Source organism: Entelurus aequoreus, linkage group LG21 (assembly GCF_033978785.1).
Source record: "Entelurus aequoreus isolate RoL-2023_Sb linkage group LG21, RoL_Eaeq_v1.1, whole genome shotgun sequence".
NCBI lineage: Eukaryota > Metazoa > Chordata > Actinopteri > Syngnathiformes > Syngnathidae > Entelurus > Entelurus aequoreus.
In genome coordinates, this window is record NC_084751.1 from 27,139,499 (window position 1) to 27,157,123 (window position 17,625).

The 17,625-nt window shown below is 38.6% G+C and overlaps 2 protein-coding genes across 2 annotated transcripts; one reads left to right on the forward strand and one right to left on the reverse strand.

Moving 5' to 3' along the window:
* Positions 1–13: 13 nt before the first annotated feature.
* Positions 14–11,540, reverse strand: rad1 (RAD1 homolog (S. pombe)). Its single transcript, XM_062031330.1, has 7 exons — positions 11,410–11,540; positions 8,476–8,677; positions 8,275–8,386; positions 8,047–8,204; positions 1,997–2,097; positions 1,797–1,895; positions 14–597 (listed from the first exon to the last, which is right to left on the reverse strand). Exons 2-7 carry the CDS (start codon positions 8,668–8,670, stop codon positions 426–428), a joined length of 837 nt encoding a protein of 278 aa, XP_061887314.1. The 5' UTR covers positions 8,671–8,677; positions 11,410–11,540; the 3' UTR covers positions 14–425.
* Positions 11,503–15,311, forward strand: LOC133638571 (UPF0729 protein C18orf32 homolog). Its single transcript, XM_062031331.1, has 3 exons — positions 11,503–11,653; positions 11,932–12,141; positions 15,003–15,311. The coding sequence occupies exons 2-3, from the start codon at positions 11,959–11,961 to the stop codon at positions 15,066–15,068; spliced, it is 249 nt and encodes an 82-aa protein (XP_061887315.1). The 5' UTR covers positions 11,503–11,653; positions 11,932–11,958; the 3' UTR covers positions 15,069–15,311.
* Positions 15,312–17,625: the final 2,314 nt, after the last annotated feature.

Below are 17,625 nucleotides of genomic sequence, written 5' to 3' on the forward strand. Positions count from 1 at the left end.
GCAAGGAGGGGTATGTTATGGTCGTCGATGCTTTTCTAATTTCAGTTGTTTATATGCCATAATATAATTATGACATGTCTCAGATGGATCAAAATTATATAAGACTTGACTGTGATATGTAAAAAAATATTTTATTTTATGACAAAAGTGGATTTTAATCCAAATTTGAAATGAGCATTCGTGGAAAATCTACCCATCACTTCATAGCAATGAGGTGATGAACCTTTCTGTGCAGCGCTGCAAGAACAATGCTTAAACATGACAGTGCTTATTAAAATTGTCCGTGTACAAGAAAGTGTTCCGCTAGTTCACCTTGCCTGAACCTGTTTTAGTCTAGAATCCACTTCACCAACCTCGTTACAGCAGCACCTGCCATATTTGAACCACTCAATTGAAGCAAGAAGGGTGAGATGAGCCTTTCACTCCTATTCCACCTCTTCATCGGGACAACAATAATACTCCACAAAGCAGATCTGCCCGTCGTCATTCCGGACCAGGTACTGCAGCGACAGGAAGCCCCGGCTGTCGGTCCTCACTGACACTTTGCAGGACAGAGCCAAAGCTTTGGTGGACGGTTTCAGCAAAGCCATCTTGTATCTGTTCAGAGTTGACACACATCTTTACTTCATCATTCTTGCGAGGCAAAATGGAGTGCACTACTTGGCTGCAAACAGCAGAGATGCTGTTAAGCATATATGCTGACTTCAGAGGTCAGGCCTGGCTTTAGTTAACCAGTGTTCGTAATAACTATGTTATTAACGCAATTACTTTTATGTACAGTACGTTACAACGCCATTACCGATGAGTTTGATCATGAAACGTGGCATCTTACTTGTGATGCGGTTGCATGTGAACAAGACAAGTTCAAAGCAGGATATATCTTTACTAATGAGAGCAACAACAAGTACCACATTAAAATCAGTTTGATGCAACATAACACAGCAAACATGTAATACACACCACTACTATGAGGGAATAATGAACAACAAATTAATGAAGTGACTAGCTTGCAATCAAACAATACCCTGATTGTGGACAAGAAAATGATGGCTGTATAAGTACATTCAATTTTTTTATTAACTAGAGGTGACACAAACCAGTGAAAAGATTCAACAGAGTTGCTATCACTGTTGGCAAGTTGCCGCTGCTAAGCTAAAAAACGCAGTTGAGCTATAAACCCTGCTTTGAGTGTGCCTTCGCACGTCACTTGGCAACAAGCACCAAATTTTAAAAGGCCCATACACACTGCTCTCATGAAACATCTCTCAACATCTCAGATATTAGATTTTTTTTTTTAAAGTAATGCAATAATTACTTTCCATATCATTAATTACACTTGTTTAAGAGTAATTCCATTAGTAATTCAATTACTATTTTAATAAAGTAACAAGTATAAATAACTTGTTGTTAACCATCCATTAGTGTTAACTTCTTTGACAAATATTTTTCATCAATTACCCTTTTTTCACTTGAGTAAAAACGAGAAGGTCGAAACAAATGTGCCAAAATAAAACTTTCATCAAAATGATACAAACATTTTAATAGAAATTAATCTGATATCTATTGTAGCTGAGATAGGCTCCAGCGACCCCGAAGGGAATAAGCGGTAGAAAATGGATGGATGGATCTAATTTGGTCTTGTAGGCAGTAATGGATACATCCAATTACAGCTAGGGATGGGGCAGAGTTGAGTTACATATGAGTTGGTGAAGTAGAGCTGCTGGATTTTCCACTGCCAAACAGTATCATATTGTATGTTAGAATAATGTATACTAATATGTATGCTCCTCCCTCACCTGTTGGTTTGCGTCTGGGAGCAATGGAACAGCTCCATCATGTCAGAGTCTTTAGGATAATCATAATGAGCATTCCCAGAGTTGCCAAAAGTTGAGAGCCTGAAGTGGAAAATCACAACAACAAAAATACAGTAGTTGATTTGTTAAGAAAAAAATACAGTTTATATTTAGCTCAACACCTTAAACAAAAGGCTATGTACCGAAAATAAGGCTGGCTGGGGGACATGGTGATCTGGAGCACCTCGCTGGTCATGTCCAGTTCAGAAAAGGCCTCCTTCAGACTTTCAGACAGCAGGATTACCTTTGAATAAAGAACAGACATAAGAGTCAAAGAAAAGCACACATTTTAACATCTCTGTACAGTGTAAAACCTTGAAAGTCAATGTTTACCTGCCCAAAAGGTCCCTAAATTCATTAAAAAAAACACAGCCTGACATTAGCAAGACTTCAGCTCAGTGAGCACCGATCCGGCACATATTTTTCTTTGTGCAACACACATTGCAAAAAAACAAACTTCTGCATCACTTAACGCCAAGATGAGAGAATGTTAACATTTCCTGTACAAAACTTTTCCAACAAGAAAATAAAAATATATAATCTCAAAAAGCATGCAGGGGCCATTTTGATATACCGTAATTTCCGGACTATAAGCCGCTACGTTTTCCCCTCGTTCTGGTCCCTGCGGCTTATACAAGGGTGCGGCTTATTTACGGCCTGTTCTTCTCCGACACCGACGAAGAGGATTTCGGTGGTTTTAGTACGCAGGAGGAAGACGATGACACAATGATTAAAGACTGACTTTTCATATACCGGTAGGCTGGTTATTTTGATAACGTATAGGTGAGCACTTTGTATTACTTTGCACCGTTGTATTATTTGTACTCTGCACGAATGCTGTTCGCCATGTCAAAGATGTGAAAGTTTGATTGAATGATTGAAAGATTTATTGTTAATAAATGGGACGCTTTGCATTCTCAAACAGTCATCTCTGTCCCGACAATCCCCTCCGTGGTAGCAGGAACCCCTATATACTACGGTAATTACACATCAAAACCCTACGGCTTATAGTCGGGTGCGGCTTATATATGGAGCAATCTGTATTTTCCCCTAAATTTAGCTGGTGCGGTTTATAGTCAGGTGCGGCTTATAGTCCGGAAATTACGTTTTTTGTTTTTTTTACTTTGTGAAAAAATTTGATCAAAACAGACAAAGACAAAACTTTGTCAACTTTGTGTGATAGGTGACAAAACATTATTGGTTGTATCAAATTTTATTTTATTCATTATACTGTTTATTTTTTATCTTTTGCATTTTTACTGTTATTTTATTTTATTTGGACAATGTGCTGTGGGTTGCAAATGGCCCCCGGGCCACACCACAGACTGCTGCTGCTCTACAGTCTTTTTGATTGATTGATTGAGACTTTTATTAGTAGATTGCACAGTACAGTAAATATTCCATACAATTGACCACTAAATGGTAACACCCGAATAAGTTTTTCAACTTGTTTAAGTCGGGGTCCACGTTAATCAATTCATGGTAAAGTCAAAGGGTTTTATGACCTTTTCCGATAGAAAAAAAGTGTTTCTAAATCAAAACAGATCGGGGGTTGACCTTAGAGGACGCACTTCTTTTCACTTGTATGACAGAATGTGACATACTGCCAGCACGGTTAATATAGGTCACATGACTATTTCAATTTCCAGTGTTTGCTAGGAGGAAACTTTCTACATCAGAACAAATGGTGGGTCAACCTCAAAGGGTCCACTTCTTTTTTAAACTCGTGAAAGAGTTAAGAATGTTATTGTTAATCTCCAGCATGTGGCACATCTACGACATAAATTACCTTTGCAATCTGCCGTCATGTTTAAATAGTGAGGGTTTTACCTTTTTAACACCTCAAAATGAAACACTGGTTAATAAAGTTGTTTTTACACTTGAATTACAGTTCACAACACTTGTACAGATACTAAAATGTACTTTGATGATTAATAATGTGTCCTATCTGTATCTAGTACACACAATCCATCCATTTATTTAAACAGCACTAAAAACCCGTAGCATTTACCCGGTATATATGTGGAATTATGATATTTCATGTATTTAGACAGAATACAGACACATGTGCAAAGAACGCTAAACCACAGTGTCTACTATCTATCTATTATATATTTTCTTTTTACTATACAAGTTCATCCATTTTCTACCGCTTGTCCCTCTCGAGTCACGGGGGGTGCTGGAGCCTATCCCAGCTGCATTCGGGCGGAAGGCAGGGCACACCCTGGACAAGACTCCAGCTCATCGCAGGGCCAACACATATAGACAACATTCACACTCACATTAAGCCAAGTTTATTTATCGTACAATATTTCAGTTTATTTTACTTGTCTTCCCACTATTTACCACTTATTGTTTTCTCATTAAGTTATCACACATTTTTTCTGTCAACCGTTACTCATTTATTTATATTAGTGTGAAAGCTAATAAACTCAGCTAACTATTATGCCAGGGGTGTCAACGTCATTTTAGCTCAGGGGCCGCATGGAGGAAAATCTATTCCCAAGTGGGCCGGAATGGTAAAATCATGGCATGATAACTTAAAAATAAAGACAACTACAAAGTTGGTTTCTTTGTTCTACGTTGGCCAAAAATAGAACAAGCACATTCTGAAAATGTAAAAATCACAAATAATCCTCTGGACAAAACACTTCAAGTTTGTTGAAAATTCTGAGGAAATTGGTACAGCTTCAAAAACACAATGAGCTTAGACTTCGTCTCAGTGTATCTACAAAGCCAGGATTAAACTTGAAGTCAGTCTTTCTGGGATTGAACAAAAAACACAACATGTAAACTCTTCTAGGTATCAAATACCGCCTTTGTCATGTCCGCGTATCAATCCAGTGCTAACTCAACAAACCATAAGAAATGGAGGTAAAAACTATTCAAAAGGGTTATGTTCACTTTTCTCGTGTTTGACAGACATTTTGGGGGAGCAAGGGTGCCAAATGACGATGTTTTCGAAGCAGAAGACATAAAACGGCAGGTTTTAAGTCTCATGTGGGTCGAGGAGGAGGAGCCACAGTCACCCTTTACTGTGTAACTCTTGCTGGGCCCCGGTACAAACCGTTTGCTTGCCTAACAGATTTGCTATTGTGACATCCAGTGGACACATTTAAAACAGCAGTTTCTTTCGTTGAAAAAAAAAAAATACAGCTTATTTGAATACTTGGCAAACTTATCACACAGGCCGCATAAAACCTGTTCGCGGGCCGTACTTTTGACACACCTGTATTATGCAAAAAACAACTTTTATTACCTGTTTATGTGTATTTGGGATCTGCATAAGTCCAGAAAACTTGGAATTAAACAATTGATGCATGGTGGAGATACTAATAAAACAGTCTTGCCTTCCTTCAAACAAGCCATTAGGAATTTGTAACGTTTTCCCCAATTGTGACTAAAGCGGATATGTCTATATAGTGTAAAAATGTACCCAAAGTGCTTTGCTATTGTAGTCGATAAGCCTTTTCTTTTCCTCCATCCCAGTGGTTCTTAACCTGGGTTTGATCGAACCCTAGGGGTTCGGTGAGTCGGCCTCAGGGATTCGGCGGAGCCTCCACCGCGGAGGTCAAGACGCACCCGACTCATCGTGTAAATAAAAACTTCTCCCTATCGACGTATTATGGAAACCCCCAAACTATGTTCCTTCTAATTTTCCATTTGATTTGCAGGTGTGTAATTTGTTGTGAGTTCATGCACTGTGTTGGTTTTGTTCTTTGAGCAAGGTGATGTTCATACACGGTTCATTTTGTGCACTAGTAAAAAAAAACATATTATTTTTCACTAAAGAAGGGTTCGGTGAATGCGCATATGAAACTGGTGGGGTTCGGTACCTCCAAAAAGGTTAAGAACCACTGCTCTATCCTCTTGTTATGGGGCAGACTAGCTCATACATGCACATGCATCCTCCGCTGTTGCCATTTCTAACACAAGGTAGCATATAGTTCCAACCTATGTCTGTCAGTAGCCTCGCTATGGAAGCGCTAAACACTACAACATGGTTGACGGGGAGAGGATGCAGTCGAATTGGAGCCACGTAAATAAGACCGCTCACAAAACGGCGCATCCTGAAGAGACAGTCAGAAAGCGGTTTGAAGACGGTCCATAAAAAATAATTTATGCAAAATGTTATCAGAAAATCACGGGTACAAGCGGCCGAAATGAGTTTCCTCCGCCGGGTGGCGGGGCTCTCCCTTAGAGATAGGGTGAGAAGCTCTGTCATCCGGGAGGAGCTCAAAGTAAAGCCGCTGCTCCTCCACATCGAGAGAGGAGCCAGATGAGGCGGTTCGGGCATCTGGTCAGGATGCCACCCGAACGCCTCCCTATGGAGGTGTTTAGGGCACGTCCGACCGGTAGGAGGCCACGGGGAAGACCCAGGTCACGTTGGGTAGACTATGTCTCCCGGCTGGCCTGGGAACGCCTCGGGATCTGGACGAAGTGGCTGGGGAGAGGAAAGTCTGGGCTTCCCTGCTTAGGCTGCTGTCCCCGCGACCCGACCTCGGATAAGCGGAAGAAGATGGATGGATGGTTATCCAAAGAACCACCATTACATGTTATGTAGACCTGTGTTTTTCAACCTTTTTTGAGCCAAGGCATAATTTTTGCGCAGAAAAAATCCAGAGGCACACCACCACCAGAAATCATTAAAAAACGAAACTCAGTTGACAAAGTCGTTGTCGCAATTCGGATATGAATTCAAACCATAACCAAGCATGCATCACTATAACTCTTGTCTCATAGTAGGTGTACTGTCACAACCTGGTCACATCACGCTGTGACTTATTTTGATTTTTTTTGCTGTTTTCCTCTGTGTAGTGTTTTAGTTCTTGTCTTTCGCTCCTATTTGGTAGCTTTTTGTCTTTTAGGTATTTTCCTGTAGCAGTTTCATGTCTTCCTTTGAGCGATATTTCCCGCATCTACTTTTTTTTTATCCTTCTTCGTAGGGATATTGTCAATTGTCATGTCATGTTCGGATGTACACTACCGTTCAAAAGTTTGGGGTCACCCAAACAATTTTGTGGAATAGCCTTAATTTCTAAGAACAAGAATAGACTGTCGAGATTCAGATGAACGTTCTCTTTTTCTGGCCATTTTCAGCGTTTAATTGACCCTACAAATGTGATGCTCCAGAAACTCAATCTGCTCAAAGGAAGGTCAGTTTTGTAGCTTCTGTAACGAGCTAAACTGTTTTCAGATGTGTGAACATGATTGCACAAGGGTTTTCTAATCATCAATTAGCCTTCTGAGCCAATGAGCAAACACATTGTACCATTAGAACACTGGAGTGATAGTTGCTGGAAATGGGCCTCTATACACCTATGTAGATATTGCACCAAAAACCAGACATTTGCAGCTAGAATAGTCATTTACCACATTAGCAATGTATAGAGTGTATTTCTTTAAAGTTAAGACTAGTTTAAAGTTATCTTCATTGAAAAGTACAGTGCTTTTCCTTAAAAAATAAGGACATTTCAATGTGACCCCAAACTTTTGAACGGTAGTGTACATTGTGGACGCCGTCTTTGCTCCACAGTAAGTCTTTGCTGTTGTCCAGCATTCTGTTTTTGTTTACTTTGTAGCCAGTTCAGTTTTAGTTTCGTTCTGCATAGCCTTCCCCAAGCTTCAATGGCTTTTTCTTAGGGGCACTCACCTTTTGTTTATTTTTGGTTTAAGCATTAGATACCCTTTTACCTGCACACCGCCTCCCGCTGTTTCCGACATCTACAAAGCAATTAGCTACCTGCTGCCACCTACTGATATGGAAGAGTATTACACGGTTACTCTGCCGAGCTCTAGACAGCACCGACACTCACCAACAACACATGATTTGCAGACTATAATTACTGGTTTGCAAAAAATATTTTTTACCCAAAATAGGTGAAATTAGATCTCCCACGGCACACCAGACTGTATCCCACGGCACACCAATGTGCTGCGACACAGTGGTTGAAAAACACTGATGTAGACAACAAAGAAGTTTTTAATGTATGAAAAATTAATCTAAAAATCGCTTCTACTACACAATTTGTTTTTTTTAATGTTTTTCAGGTATGTTGAATTGTAAACACGTGATGTACCTATAGGCTTGTTTGTAATCAAGAAAACCATTATAGTTAATTTCCTATAGGAAAAATATTTCCATTTATAATTCCATTATAGTTTATTGCAATGAGTGTCGTTTGAACTCTACCTTGTTTGTGACATTGCTGCTGCAGAACTCAAAGTCAATAGGCTCCTCTGGTTCTTGTGTGTTGATCTTGCAAACTGTCACCACACCGCCCTCCTCCAAGAACAGGGTCAGAGGGTAACCGTAGCCTCTGTAGCACATTCGCAGGGCGGTTGACACACCTGTTTGACATACATGAACATGCACTGAGAAGATGCACAACCCAACCTATAATGAGGCACATTTGCTCACCGCCCAGTACTGTGCTTCCTCCGAAGATATTAAGGCAATCTAACAGAACAGCGAGGTTCAGCTGAAATCCAACCAGATCTTCCTTGATGGTGAACTCCTGGAAGATTTCAGCCTGCAATATAAAAGAAGCAAGCGGTGTCATTATAAACAATTCCTTCAGCAAGAGCAACTTATTTTAAGAATGATGGAGTATGAACACACCTGGATGAAGGCATTGGCTTGAAGACATTTAGAATCCTCCACGGTAACCTTTAATCCGTTGGGGGTGGCAGTGAAGATGGCGTGGTCTTTAAAAGCAATGGCTTTCAGGATGTTGGACAAATTGCGAGCGTTGTCCAAACTGGCAGTCAACACGTAAACGTCATTGTCACTCTGCGATTGTGTCAATAGTGGCATTGTTGCGCTGAAAATAATTAATGCAAGAAGTTATATTTCCGTTCTTTACAATTGCAACATAGTACGTCACATATTTCCAGTTTCTCATTACAACATGTCCGAAAAGACTTAGACTTCCTTTTTATGGTCATTCAAATTTGAACTTTACAGTACAGATAAGAACGAAATGTTGTTGCATTACCTCATTGTAGTGCAGGATAAAAGAGCAATAAGGTGCAGATATAAATAAATAGATTACTGTACAGATAGATATATTGCACTTTTGCATATGCATCCACGTTTATGGATTTATGTTATATTGTCTTTATATTGCAGCGAGTTAATCCGTTTTTGGGGGGAATTGAGGGGATTATTATGATGCGTTTAAAAGTCTTATGGCCTGAGGCAAGAAGCTGTTACAGAACCAGGAGGTTCTGCTAAGGAGGCTGCAGAACCTCTTTCTAGAGTCCAGCAGTGAAAACAGTCCTTGGTGGGGGTGGGAGGATTCTCTGCCAGATTTTCTGAGCCTTGGTCAGGCAGCGGCTTTTTTGCGATTTCCTGGATAGGAGAAGGAGGAGTCCTGAAGATCTTTTCCGCCATCCTTACCACTCTCTGCAGAGACTTCTTGTCTGAGGCACTGCAGGCTCCAGTCCAGACAGAGATGCAGTTGGTCAGTAAGCTCTCTATAGTGCCTCTGTGGAATGTGGTGAGAATGTGCTCTTTTCACCCGATGCAAAAAGTGCATGCGCTGCTGAGCTCTTTTTACAAGAGCTCCGGTGTGTAGGGACCAGGTCATATTGTGAGTTATCTGCACCCCCTCTGCTTACCATCTCCACTGCTGTGCCGTTGATGAAGAAAAGGAGTAGTGAGAAGCAGAGCTTATTTTATACCTACTAACTAGGGCTGGGCGATATATCGATATACTCGATATATCGCGGGTTTGTCTCTGTGCGATATAGAAAATGACTATATCGTGATATTCGAGTATACGTTCTCACGCAGTTGCTTTTAGCTGCGGGCATTACCCTACAGGCTTTTATCACTCTTTGTTGTCTCTCCTTCTCACAGAGACATAAAACATGCGCACCTTCTTACATACGTCACATACGTATACGCCCTCGCGGAGCAGAGAGGTAGCGGCATGGGTAACGTTAGCTGTGGTGCTAATGGTGTGGTGCGAGTGGTAATACGAGAGAAAAAAGGTGCTAATCTGGTAACAAATGAAGGAATAATTAATTCCCATCGTCTGGCGGTGGTTTGGCTTCAAGTGGGAATATGTCGAACAGACAACCGTAATATGTCAAGTGTGGGGCAAAAGCGTTGCTACAAAAAGTAGCATTATTGCTAATATGTAGCATCATTTGAAAAGTCACCTGCTAGAGAATGAAGAGTGCTTACTCCGCATGTCAACATCTCCGTTCGGTGCCACACAAACAAAATGCAGAGGCAACCATTTCCACATCAACACCGTATGAAAAAAAGAGTCAACAACAGAAGGAGATAATGTCCGCAGTAACCTACCAAATAGCGAAGGACATACACTATTGGATTTCTTATTATGCAGCTCATTTTTATTTGACAGTTATTAAAATATCTTGTGTGACATCATGCACAAAAGTGCACTTTATTTGTTTTAAACTATTGTAGTGGCGTTCTGTACAAAAAGTGCACTTTAATTTAGTGTTGTTTTGATATGTCATCTTAGTGACATCATGCACAAAAGTGCACTCATAGCTTGTTTTAAAATGTGTCTGACAATCTTGCACTTTCTGTTTTGAAATGACATCAATGTTTGTGCCACTGCTTAATAACTGTTTAATAAATACAGTTTTGGTCAATTGACTTAGTTGTGATTCCCCTCTCTGCATGAAAGTTTAAAATGAGCATTAATTAATGCAGTATGAACAAGAATGTTTTAATGTAGACACATAGAATCATCATACTGGTGTGATTATATGCATCAAGTGTTCATTCAAGGAAGGCTAAGGCAAAATATGGAGATATATATTGCGTATCGTGACATGGCCTAAAAATATTGAGCTATTAAAAAAAGGCCATATCGCCCAGCCCTACTACAAACCGCCCTGAGATCGGTGGGTCGTGAGTTCAAACCCCGGCTGAGTCATACCAAAGACTATAAAAAATGGGACCCATTATCTCCCTGCTTGACACTCAGCATCAAGGGTTGGAATTGGGGGTTAAATCACCAAAAATGATTCCAGGGCGCGGCCACCACTGCTGCCCACTGCTCCCCTCACCTCCCAGGGGGTGAACAAGGGGACGGGTCAAATGCAGAGGACAAATTTCACCACACCTAGTGTGTGTGTGACTATCTTTGGTACTTTAACTTTAACTTAACTTACCCCCTTTCCATTTCATAGCAATTACTGGCACATGTGTTCACTTTCTGTTCTCAACGTGTACACAATTTAAATCCAAACATAGTAAAGTTCTTCATAAACAGTCAAATAAATTGTGATTCACATTATTGATACGGATAAGATGTTTCATTTTTCAGTACGTTTTAAGATGTTCATCAGGATTATTCTTCTTTGTACTTTGTAAACAGTTTGAGTTTGAACACTTAAACTGGAAAAAATGATGGTAGAGGATGAAGCTCTCTTCATTCTGCTTTTATTGTGCGATTACCGAGCTTGTTTACAACTATCGCACTAAATAGCTAACAGTAGCGTGTACAGCAACACAAATAACACTGATTATTTAAATTTTCATCTTTCATAAAAGGAAAATGTAACTCACGGAGTAATAATTCAGAAATCCATTCGGTGGTGTTTTAAAGAAAGGCGCCCCTCATGTTTACATCACTACTTCCGCCTTTTCCTCTTTTTATTTGACAACTTCCGCTTTACGACTTTTCTTTTAGCGGAAACAGACTATGCGCATGCGTGTTGGCTTATAGTTTTGCCAGTGGTTACCGCAAACATTCTTCATGATAAATACTGTTTGAAGTGTCAACGTTTAGTGTGGATCATTCTTCCGAAAGGTGAGGTCTGTTACCCATTTAAGTACTGTTGTTTCCTATTTAATTGTTATAACTACATCATTATATCAAAAAGCATCAGTTATTTAAAGCAAGACGCTAGCTAGTGTTAGCCTAGCAGCGAGCCTGCTGACGTAGTACTAGTTAGCCTTAGCCACACGGCAACACGTCCAGTAAACATAAAACATCAACATAATATGTAACTTTGGTGCTAAATGCAACGAGTGTTTTAACCAAGTACATTTAATCAGAAAATTAATAATCTCAGATCTGTATTGCAGGGTCTTCACTTTGAACAGTCTGCAGTCATGGTTTGCATCCCCTGTATTGTCATTCCTGTTCTGTTGTGGGTCTACAAGAGGTTCCTGGAGCCCATCCTTTATCCTTTTATTTCCCCAATAATCAATAAATTCTGGACCAAAAAAGCAGTGCAAGAATCAGGGACCGGGGACTCAAATGTTGGTGAAAAGTGTAATGGGACTTCCAAAGTGGTAGGTTGACAAATGAAGACAATTGTGTTATAGAATATTGCTATTAATGTTAAGTTTTTTGTTTTGACTATCCCAATAACACACACGTTAACCAAATACTAACCACCTATTTCAGGGGTATTCAATTGAATTGTTTTGGGGGCCACATTTTCAGAAAACTAACAAACTAATATTCTTATGTTTATACAGCAATGTAAATGCAAGGGTCTGCCATACCTTCACATTTTTAAATAATGATGTAAAGCATAAGAATATGTTGTACAATATTGATATTAATGTTAAGTTTTTTGTTTTGACTATCCCGATAACACACACCTCAACCAATACTAATCACCTATATCAGGGGTATTCAATTAAATTGTTTTGGGGGCCACATTTTCAGACAACTAACGAACTAATATTCTTATGTTTATACAGCAATGTCAATGCAAGACTCTGCCATACCTTCACATTTTTAAATAATGATGTAAAGCATAAGCAGTATGTTGTAGAATATTGATATTAATGTTAAGTTTTTGTTTTGACTATCCCAATAACACACACGTTAACCAAATACTAACCACCTATTTCAGGGGTATTGATTGATTGATTGAGACTTTTATTAGTAGGTTGCACAGTGAAGTACATATTCCGTACAATTGACCACTAAATGGTAACACCCGAATAAGTTTTTCAACTTGTTTAAGTCGGGGTCCACTTAAATTGATTCATGATACAGATATATACTATCATATATACTATCATCATAATACAGTCATCACACAAGATAATCACATTGAATTATTTACATTATTTACAATCAGGAGTGTGGAGGGGGGGTGGGGTGGGGGGGGTGGGGGGGGTAGTGGACATAGAGAGAGAGAGAGAGAGAGAGAGAGAGATCAGAAGGCATAAGAAAAAGAATCTGCATTTGATTGTTTACATTTGATTATTAGCAATCCGGGGAGGGTGTTAGTTTAGGGTTGTAGCTGCCTGGAGGTGAACTTTTATAGCGGTTTTGAAGGAGGATAGAGATGCCCTTTCTTTTATACCTGTTGGGAGCGCATTCCACATTGATGTGGCATAGAAAGAGAATGAGTTAAGACCTTTGTTAGTTCGGAATCTGGGTTTAACGTGGTTAGTGGAGCACCCCCTGGTGTTGTGGTTATGGCGGTCATTTACGTTAAGGAAGTAGTTTGACATGTACTTCGGTATCAGGGAGGTGTAGCGGATTTTATAGACTAGGCTCAGTGCAAGTTGTTTAACTCTGTCCTCCACCTTGAGCCAGCCCACTTTAGAGAAGTGGGTAGGAGTGAGGTGGGATCTGGGGTGGAGGTCTAGAAGTAACCTGACTAGCTTGTTCTGAGATGTTTGGAGTTTAGATTTGAGGGTTTTGGAGGTGCTAGGGTACCAGGAGGTGCATGCGTAATCGAAAAAGGGTTGAACGAGAGTTCCCGCCAGAATCCTCAAGGTGCTTTTGTTGACCAGAGAGGAAATTCTGTAGAGAAATCTCGTTCGTTGGTTAACCTTTTTGATTACCTTGGTTGCCATTTTATCACAGGAAAGGTTAGCCTCTAGAATGGAACCTAGGTAGGTGACCTCATCTTTCCTGGTGATGACACTGTCACCTACTTTTATGGTGAAGTGATTGACTCTCTTAAGTTTGATGTGGGACCCAAACAGGATGGATTCTGTTTTACCCAAGTGGATGGATAGAATTGTTTTGGGGGCCACATTTTCAGAAAACTAACGAACTAATATTCTTATGTTTATACAGCAATGTCAATGCAAGGCTCTGCCATACCTTCACATTTTTAAATAATGATGTAAAGCATAAGCAATATGTTATAGAATATTGATATTAATGTTAAGTTTTTTTGACTATCCCAATAACACACACGTTAACCGATACTAACCACCTATTTCAGGGGTATTCAATTAAATTGTTTTGGGGGCCACATTTTCAGAAAACTAACAAACTAATATTCTTATGTTTATACAGGAATGTCAATGCAAAGCTCTGCCATACCTTCACATTTTTAAATAATGATGTAAAGCATAAGCAATATGTTATAGAATATTGATATTAATGTTAAGTTTTTGTTTTGACTATCCCAATAACACACACGTTAACCAATACTAACCACCTATTTCAGGGGTATTCAATTAAATTGTTTTGGGGGCCACATTTTCAGAAAACTAACAAACTAATATTCTTATGTTTATACAGCAAAACATAAATACATACATAAATCGTTCTCAGGACTGGACTGTGCACCTTACGTCCTTTTGCACTATTTTTATTTTTATTTTCTTCCTACGTTTTGCATATTTTGTAGACTGTCGCACTGATACTGGAGTTGCTTTTAATCTCATTGTACCTGTGTATAGTGACAATAAAAGGCATTCTATTATATTATATTCTATGTCAATGCAAGGCTCTGCTATACCATCACATTTTAAAATAATGATGTAAAGCATAAGCAATATGTTTACATTGGTCAAAGAGTATATGATAAGAGCAGTCCTCCTGTTTTAAGGACCTATATCATGGGTCGCCAACGGGCCGATTGCAAAAGACCAGGCTATCTTTGGGACCCTAAATATTAGGAATAATAAATGCAGTTTTACATAATTGTCCTCCCCTCCTGGAGAGCAAACAGACCACAGAAGATAGGACATAGAGTTGTATCATACAGCTCCAGCCAAGTATAGTCCCCCAAAACGAGTCTAATGGTAATGTATTGAAAAATTATTGGCTTTTAGATATTATATACATTCATTTGGAGGTAAAGTTCACATTACACATGATTATGTATATCCGTTTAAGTAATACAAACTAGGTAATTTATTTTTTACATTTCATTCATTCTTTCTTTCAGCTTGAGCACAATGGAGAGGCCACTGCCAATGAATCGACTGTACAGGAAGATAAGAAGACGAACTGATCATTCTTTAATTATTTGCATTCCATCCAAAAAACTGTAAATATTCCCTGATGTCTTTACAGAGTCGAATTAGTAAATAGTTTCAAATGACATTTATTGTGAATTATTTTTCGTCATATTGTTACTTATTTTAGTTGTGAACAATTACCACCATTCTGAATAGAGAAAATAATTGTAAGTCATTTATAAGAAAATCAAACAATGTTTAACCATGAATGAAATAAATTATGTATTCAACCTTTATATTTTATGTGTACTTATTTCAATGAAATGTAAAAATCTTTTTGGAAATTTGTATTACTTGTTGTACAAGTTTTATTGATAAAGATGGAAAGATGAACTCACACCAAGCAATTTGTTTTTTATTTTTAAAAAATAGATACATTTTTACAAGTTATATTTATTTGGGCTTTTTAAGTTTATACTTTTTAAAATGATTAATTTCCACTTCACTACTGATAGTCTTAGCCAAATCTGTTTATTTTTTATTTTATTTTATTTTTTTAAAATGAAAAACCTTTATTTTAATTTTCCTGAGGGAACTCTCCTGAAGGAATCAATAATATACTATCTATCTATTTATATTATGCAACATTTACATACAATCAAGAAATAATAAAAACAAGTACAGAAACAGTACAAAACAGCGCCAGGGGGTTGTAAACTCAATAAAGTAACTAAAATGGAATGCAAAATACATATATGTAACAAAATGTAAAACCATAGTATGGAAGGAGAATATTCTCACATCAACTTATATATATCAATATGATATTAATACATATGCATATATTAATAAATATAGAAATAGGAATACACATGTGATATACAAATAAATAAATAATTTGTATAAATAAACGCATATTTGTAAATATAATTTTGAGATTTGAAAATATATACAAATAAAATTTATAAATATAAAAATGTGACATGCAAATAAATCAAGAATTTGTATAAATAAACATGTATTTGTAGATATATTTTTGAGATTTGAATATAAATATGCTTGATTTTTATATTTGTATTTGTATTGAATTTGCATTGGATCGCTTTTTTGCTTTTGTGTCGATGAGACATTCCTCCCACAAACCAGGGGCCGTATTTATCAAGCTTCTCAGAATTACTCCTAAGAAGTCTGCTAAGAGTTGACTTAAGAGTAAATAAATTCTTCGCTGAAAGCTGCACTTAAAAGTTAGTTATCAAGCGTCTTACTCACACTTTCAGCGAAGTGTAGGACTGAATCTTAAGTGTCACACTCAGAGCTGAATTACGACATTACTATGTGCCGTAAATGGAATTTTAGGTGACGTCATTTCTGTGTCCATAGAAATGACCAATCACGGAAGGGAATCCGTTGTCTAAGAATAAAGAAATATCTTGGAAATATTTAATTGGACAATGGGAGTGTATATTTTGACAATAAACTACAAAATAATACAAAACAAACTAGTCCCCGCCGGCACTCACGCTACCGCTCCCTCTCTTCTCTTCTCTCGCCCACACACTCACTGACGTCACTCACCTCACGGCCACACACATACGCTACTGTCATAACATTTTCTTTCCAATTCATTAATTAGGCAACTAATTTGAAACTGGTGTGGGTGGCTCTATATATACTAGCCCACTGCAGCCACATGCAGAAATCAACATGGAATCGAAAAGTATTAAATCTGTGACAAAAATAATACCCGCTCTGTCTAAACGATACCGTTTGATCAGCTGCTCGTCATCAAACAAATCCAGGACATCGTTCCGCTCCCTGAATGTTCGCGCACGTCTCTCTCGCCTCAGTGCCATCCCCTGCTGGCAACTCCTAACCACTTAAGACACCTCTGAAGGTCTCTTAAATATCATGGAGAGTAGGAGTGATTCTTAGACTTAAGAACGTTGATAAAAAGCTTTTATTCTTAAGTTTGAGAGTAGGACTAAATTTCGCAAATTCTCAGGACTTAAGTGTAAAATGGCACTCTAAGAAGCTTGATAAGTACGGCCCCAGATGCTCAAATAAATGTGACCTACACACTCTCGTGAACAACCATCAGAGGGCACTGCAGCCAGAGCAGTCTGGGCCACAGAGCAATATATGCCTTAAATGCAAAAAACAATCCACGTCTTTACAGAGAGAACGTATAATGGGCCTGAGCTTGCTAACGTTAGCGTTGTATTAGCTATTGCTAATGTATCCAGTTAATCTGAAAGACCATGCTAGCTGCTTATTTTATTGTATCAATGCCGTTTAATGACCTTGTCCTGATGTAGATACTGATCTCTTATCAGTGCAATGTGTGTCAAATCATCATCATATATCAATCATCATATGATCCTCCCTAGTGTGCCTCTGATTGGCTCGCCAGTGTCTGACCATGTCTATGAACTTTGGCTGCACTGCCCTCTGCTGGTTGTTCAGGGGAGTGTGTAGGTCACATTTATTTGTGCATCTGGTTTGTGGGAGGAATGTCTCATGGACACAAAAGCAAAAAAGCGATCCAATGCAAATTCAATACAAATACATAAATCAAGCATACTTATATTCAAATCTCAAAAATATATTTAC

What these genes read in the sequence shown, in the direction of transcription:
- LOC133638571 (XM_062031331.1), top strand. Translation starts at nt 11,959, where the DNA reads ATGGTTTGCATCCCCTGTATTGTCATTCCTGTTCTGTTGTGGGTCTAC. An exon ending in GTAATGGGACTTCCAAAGTG is followed by an intron (nt 12,142 to 15,002) that starts GTAGGTTGACAA and finishes TCTTTCTTTCAG; the next exon opens with CTTGAGCACAATGGAGAGGC.
- rad1 (XM_062031330.1), bottom strand. Translation starts at nt 8,670, where the DNA reads ATGCCACTATTGACACAATCGCAGAGTGACAATGACGTTTACGTGTTG. An exon ending in AGGAAGCACAGTACTGGGCG is followed by an intron (nt 8,205 to 8,274) that starts GTGAGCAAATGT and finishes TATGTCAAACAG; the next exon opens with GTGTGTCAACCGCCCTGCGA. An exon ending in TCCCAGACGCAAACCAACAG is followed by an intron (nt 598 to 1,796) that starts GTGAGGGAGGAG and finishes AACTCTGAACAG; the next exon opens with ATACAAGATGGCTTTGCTGA.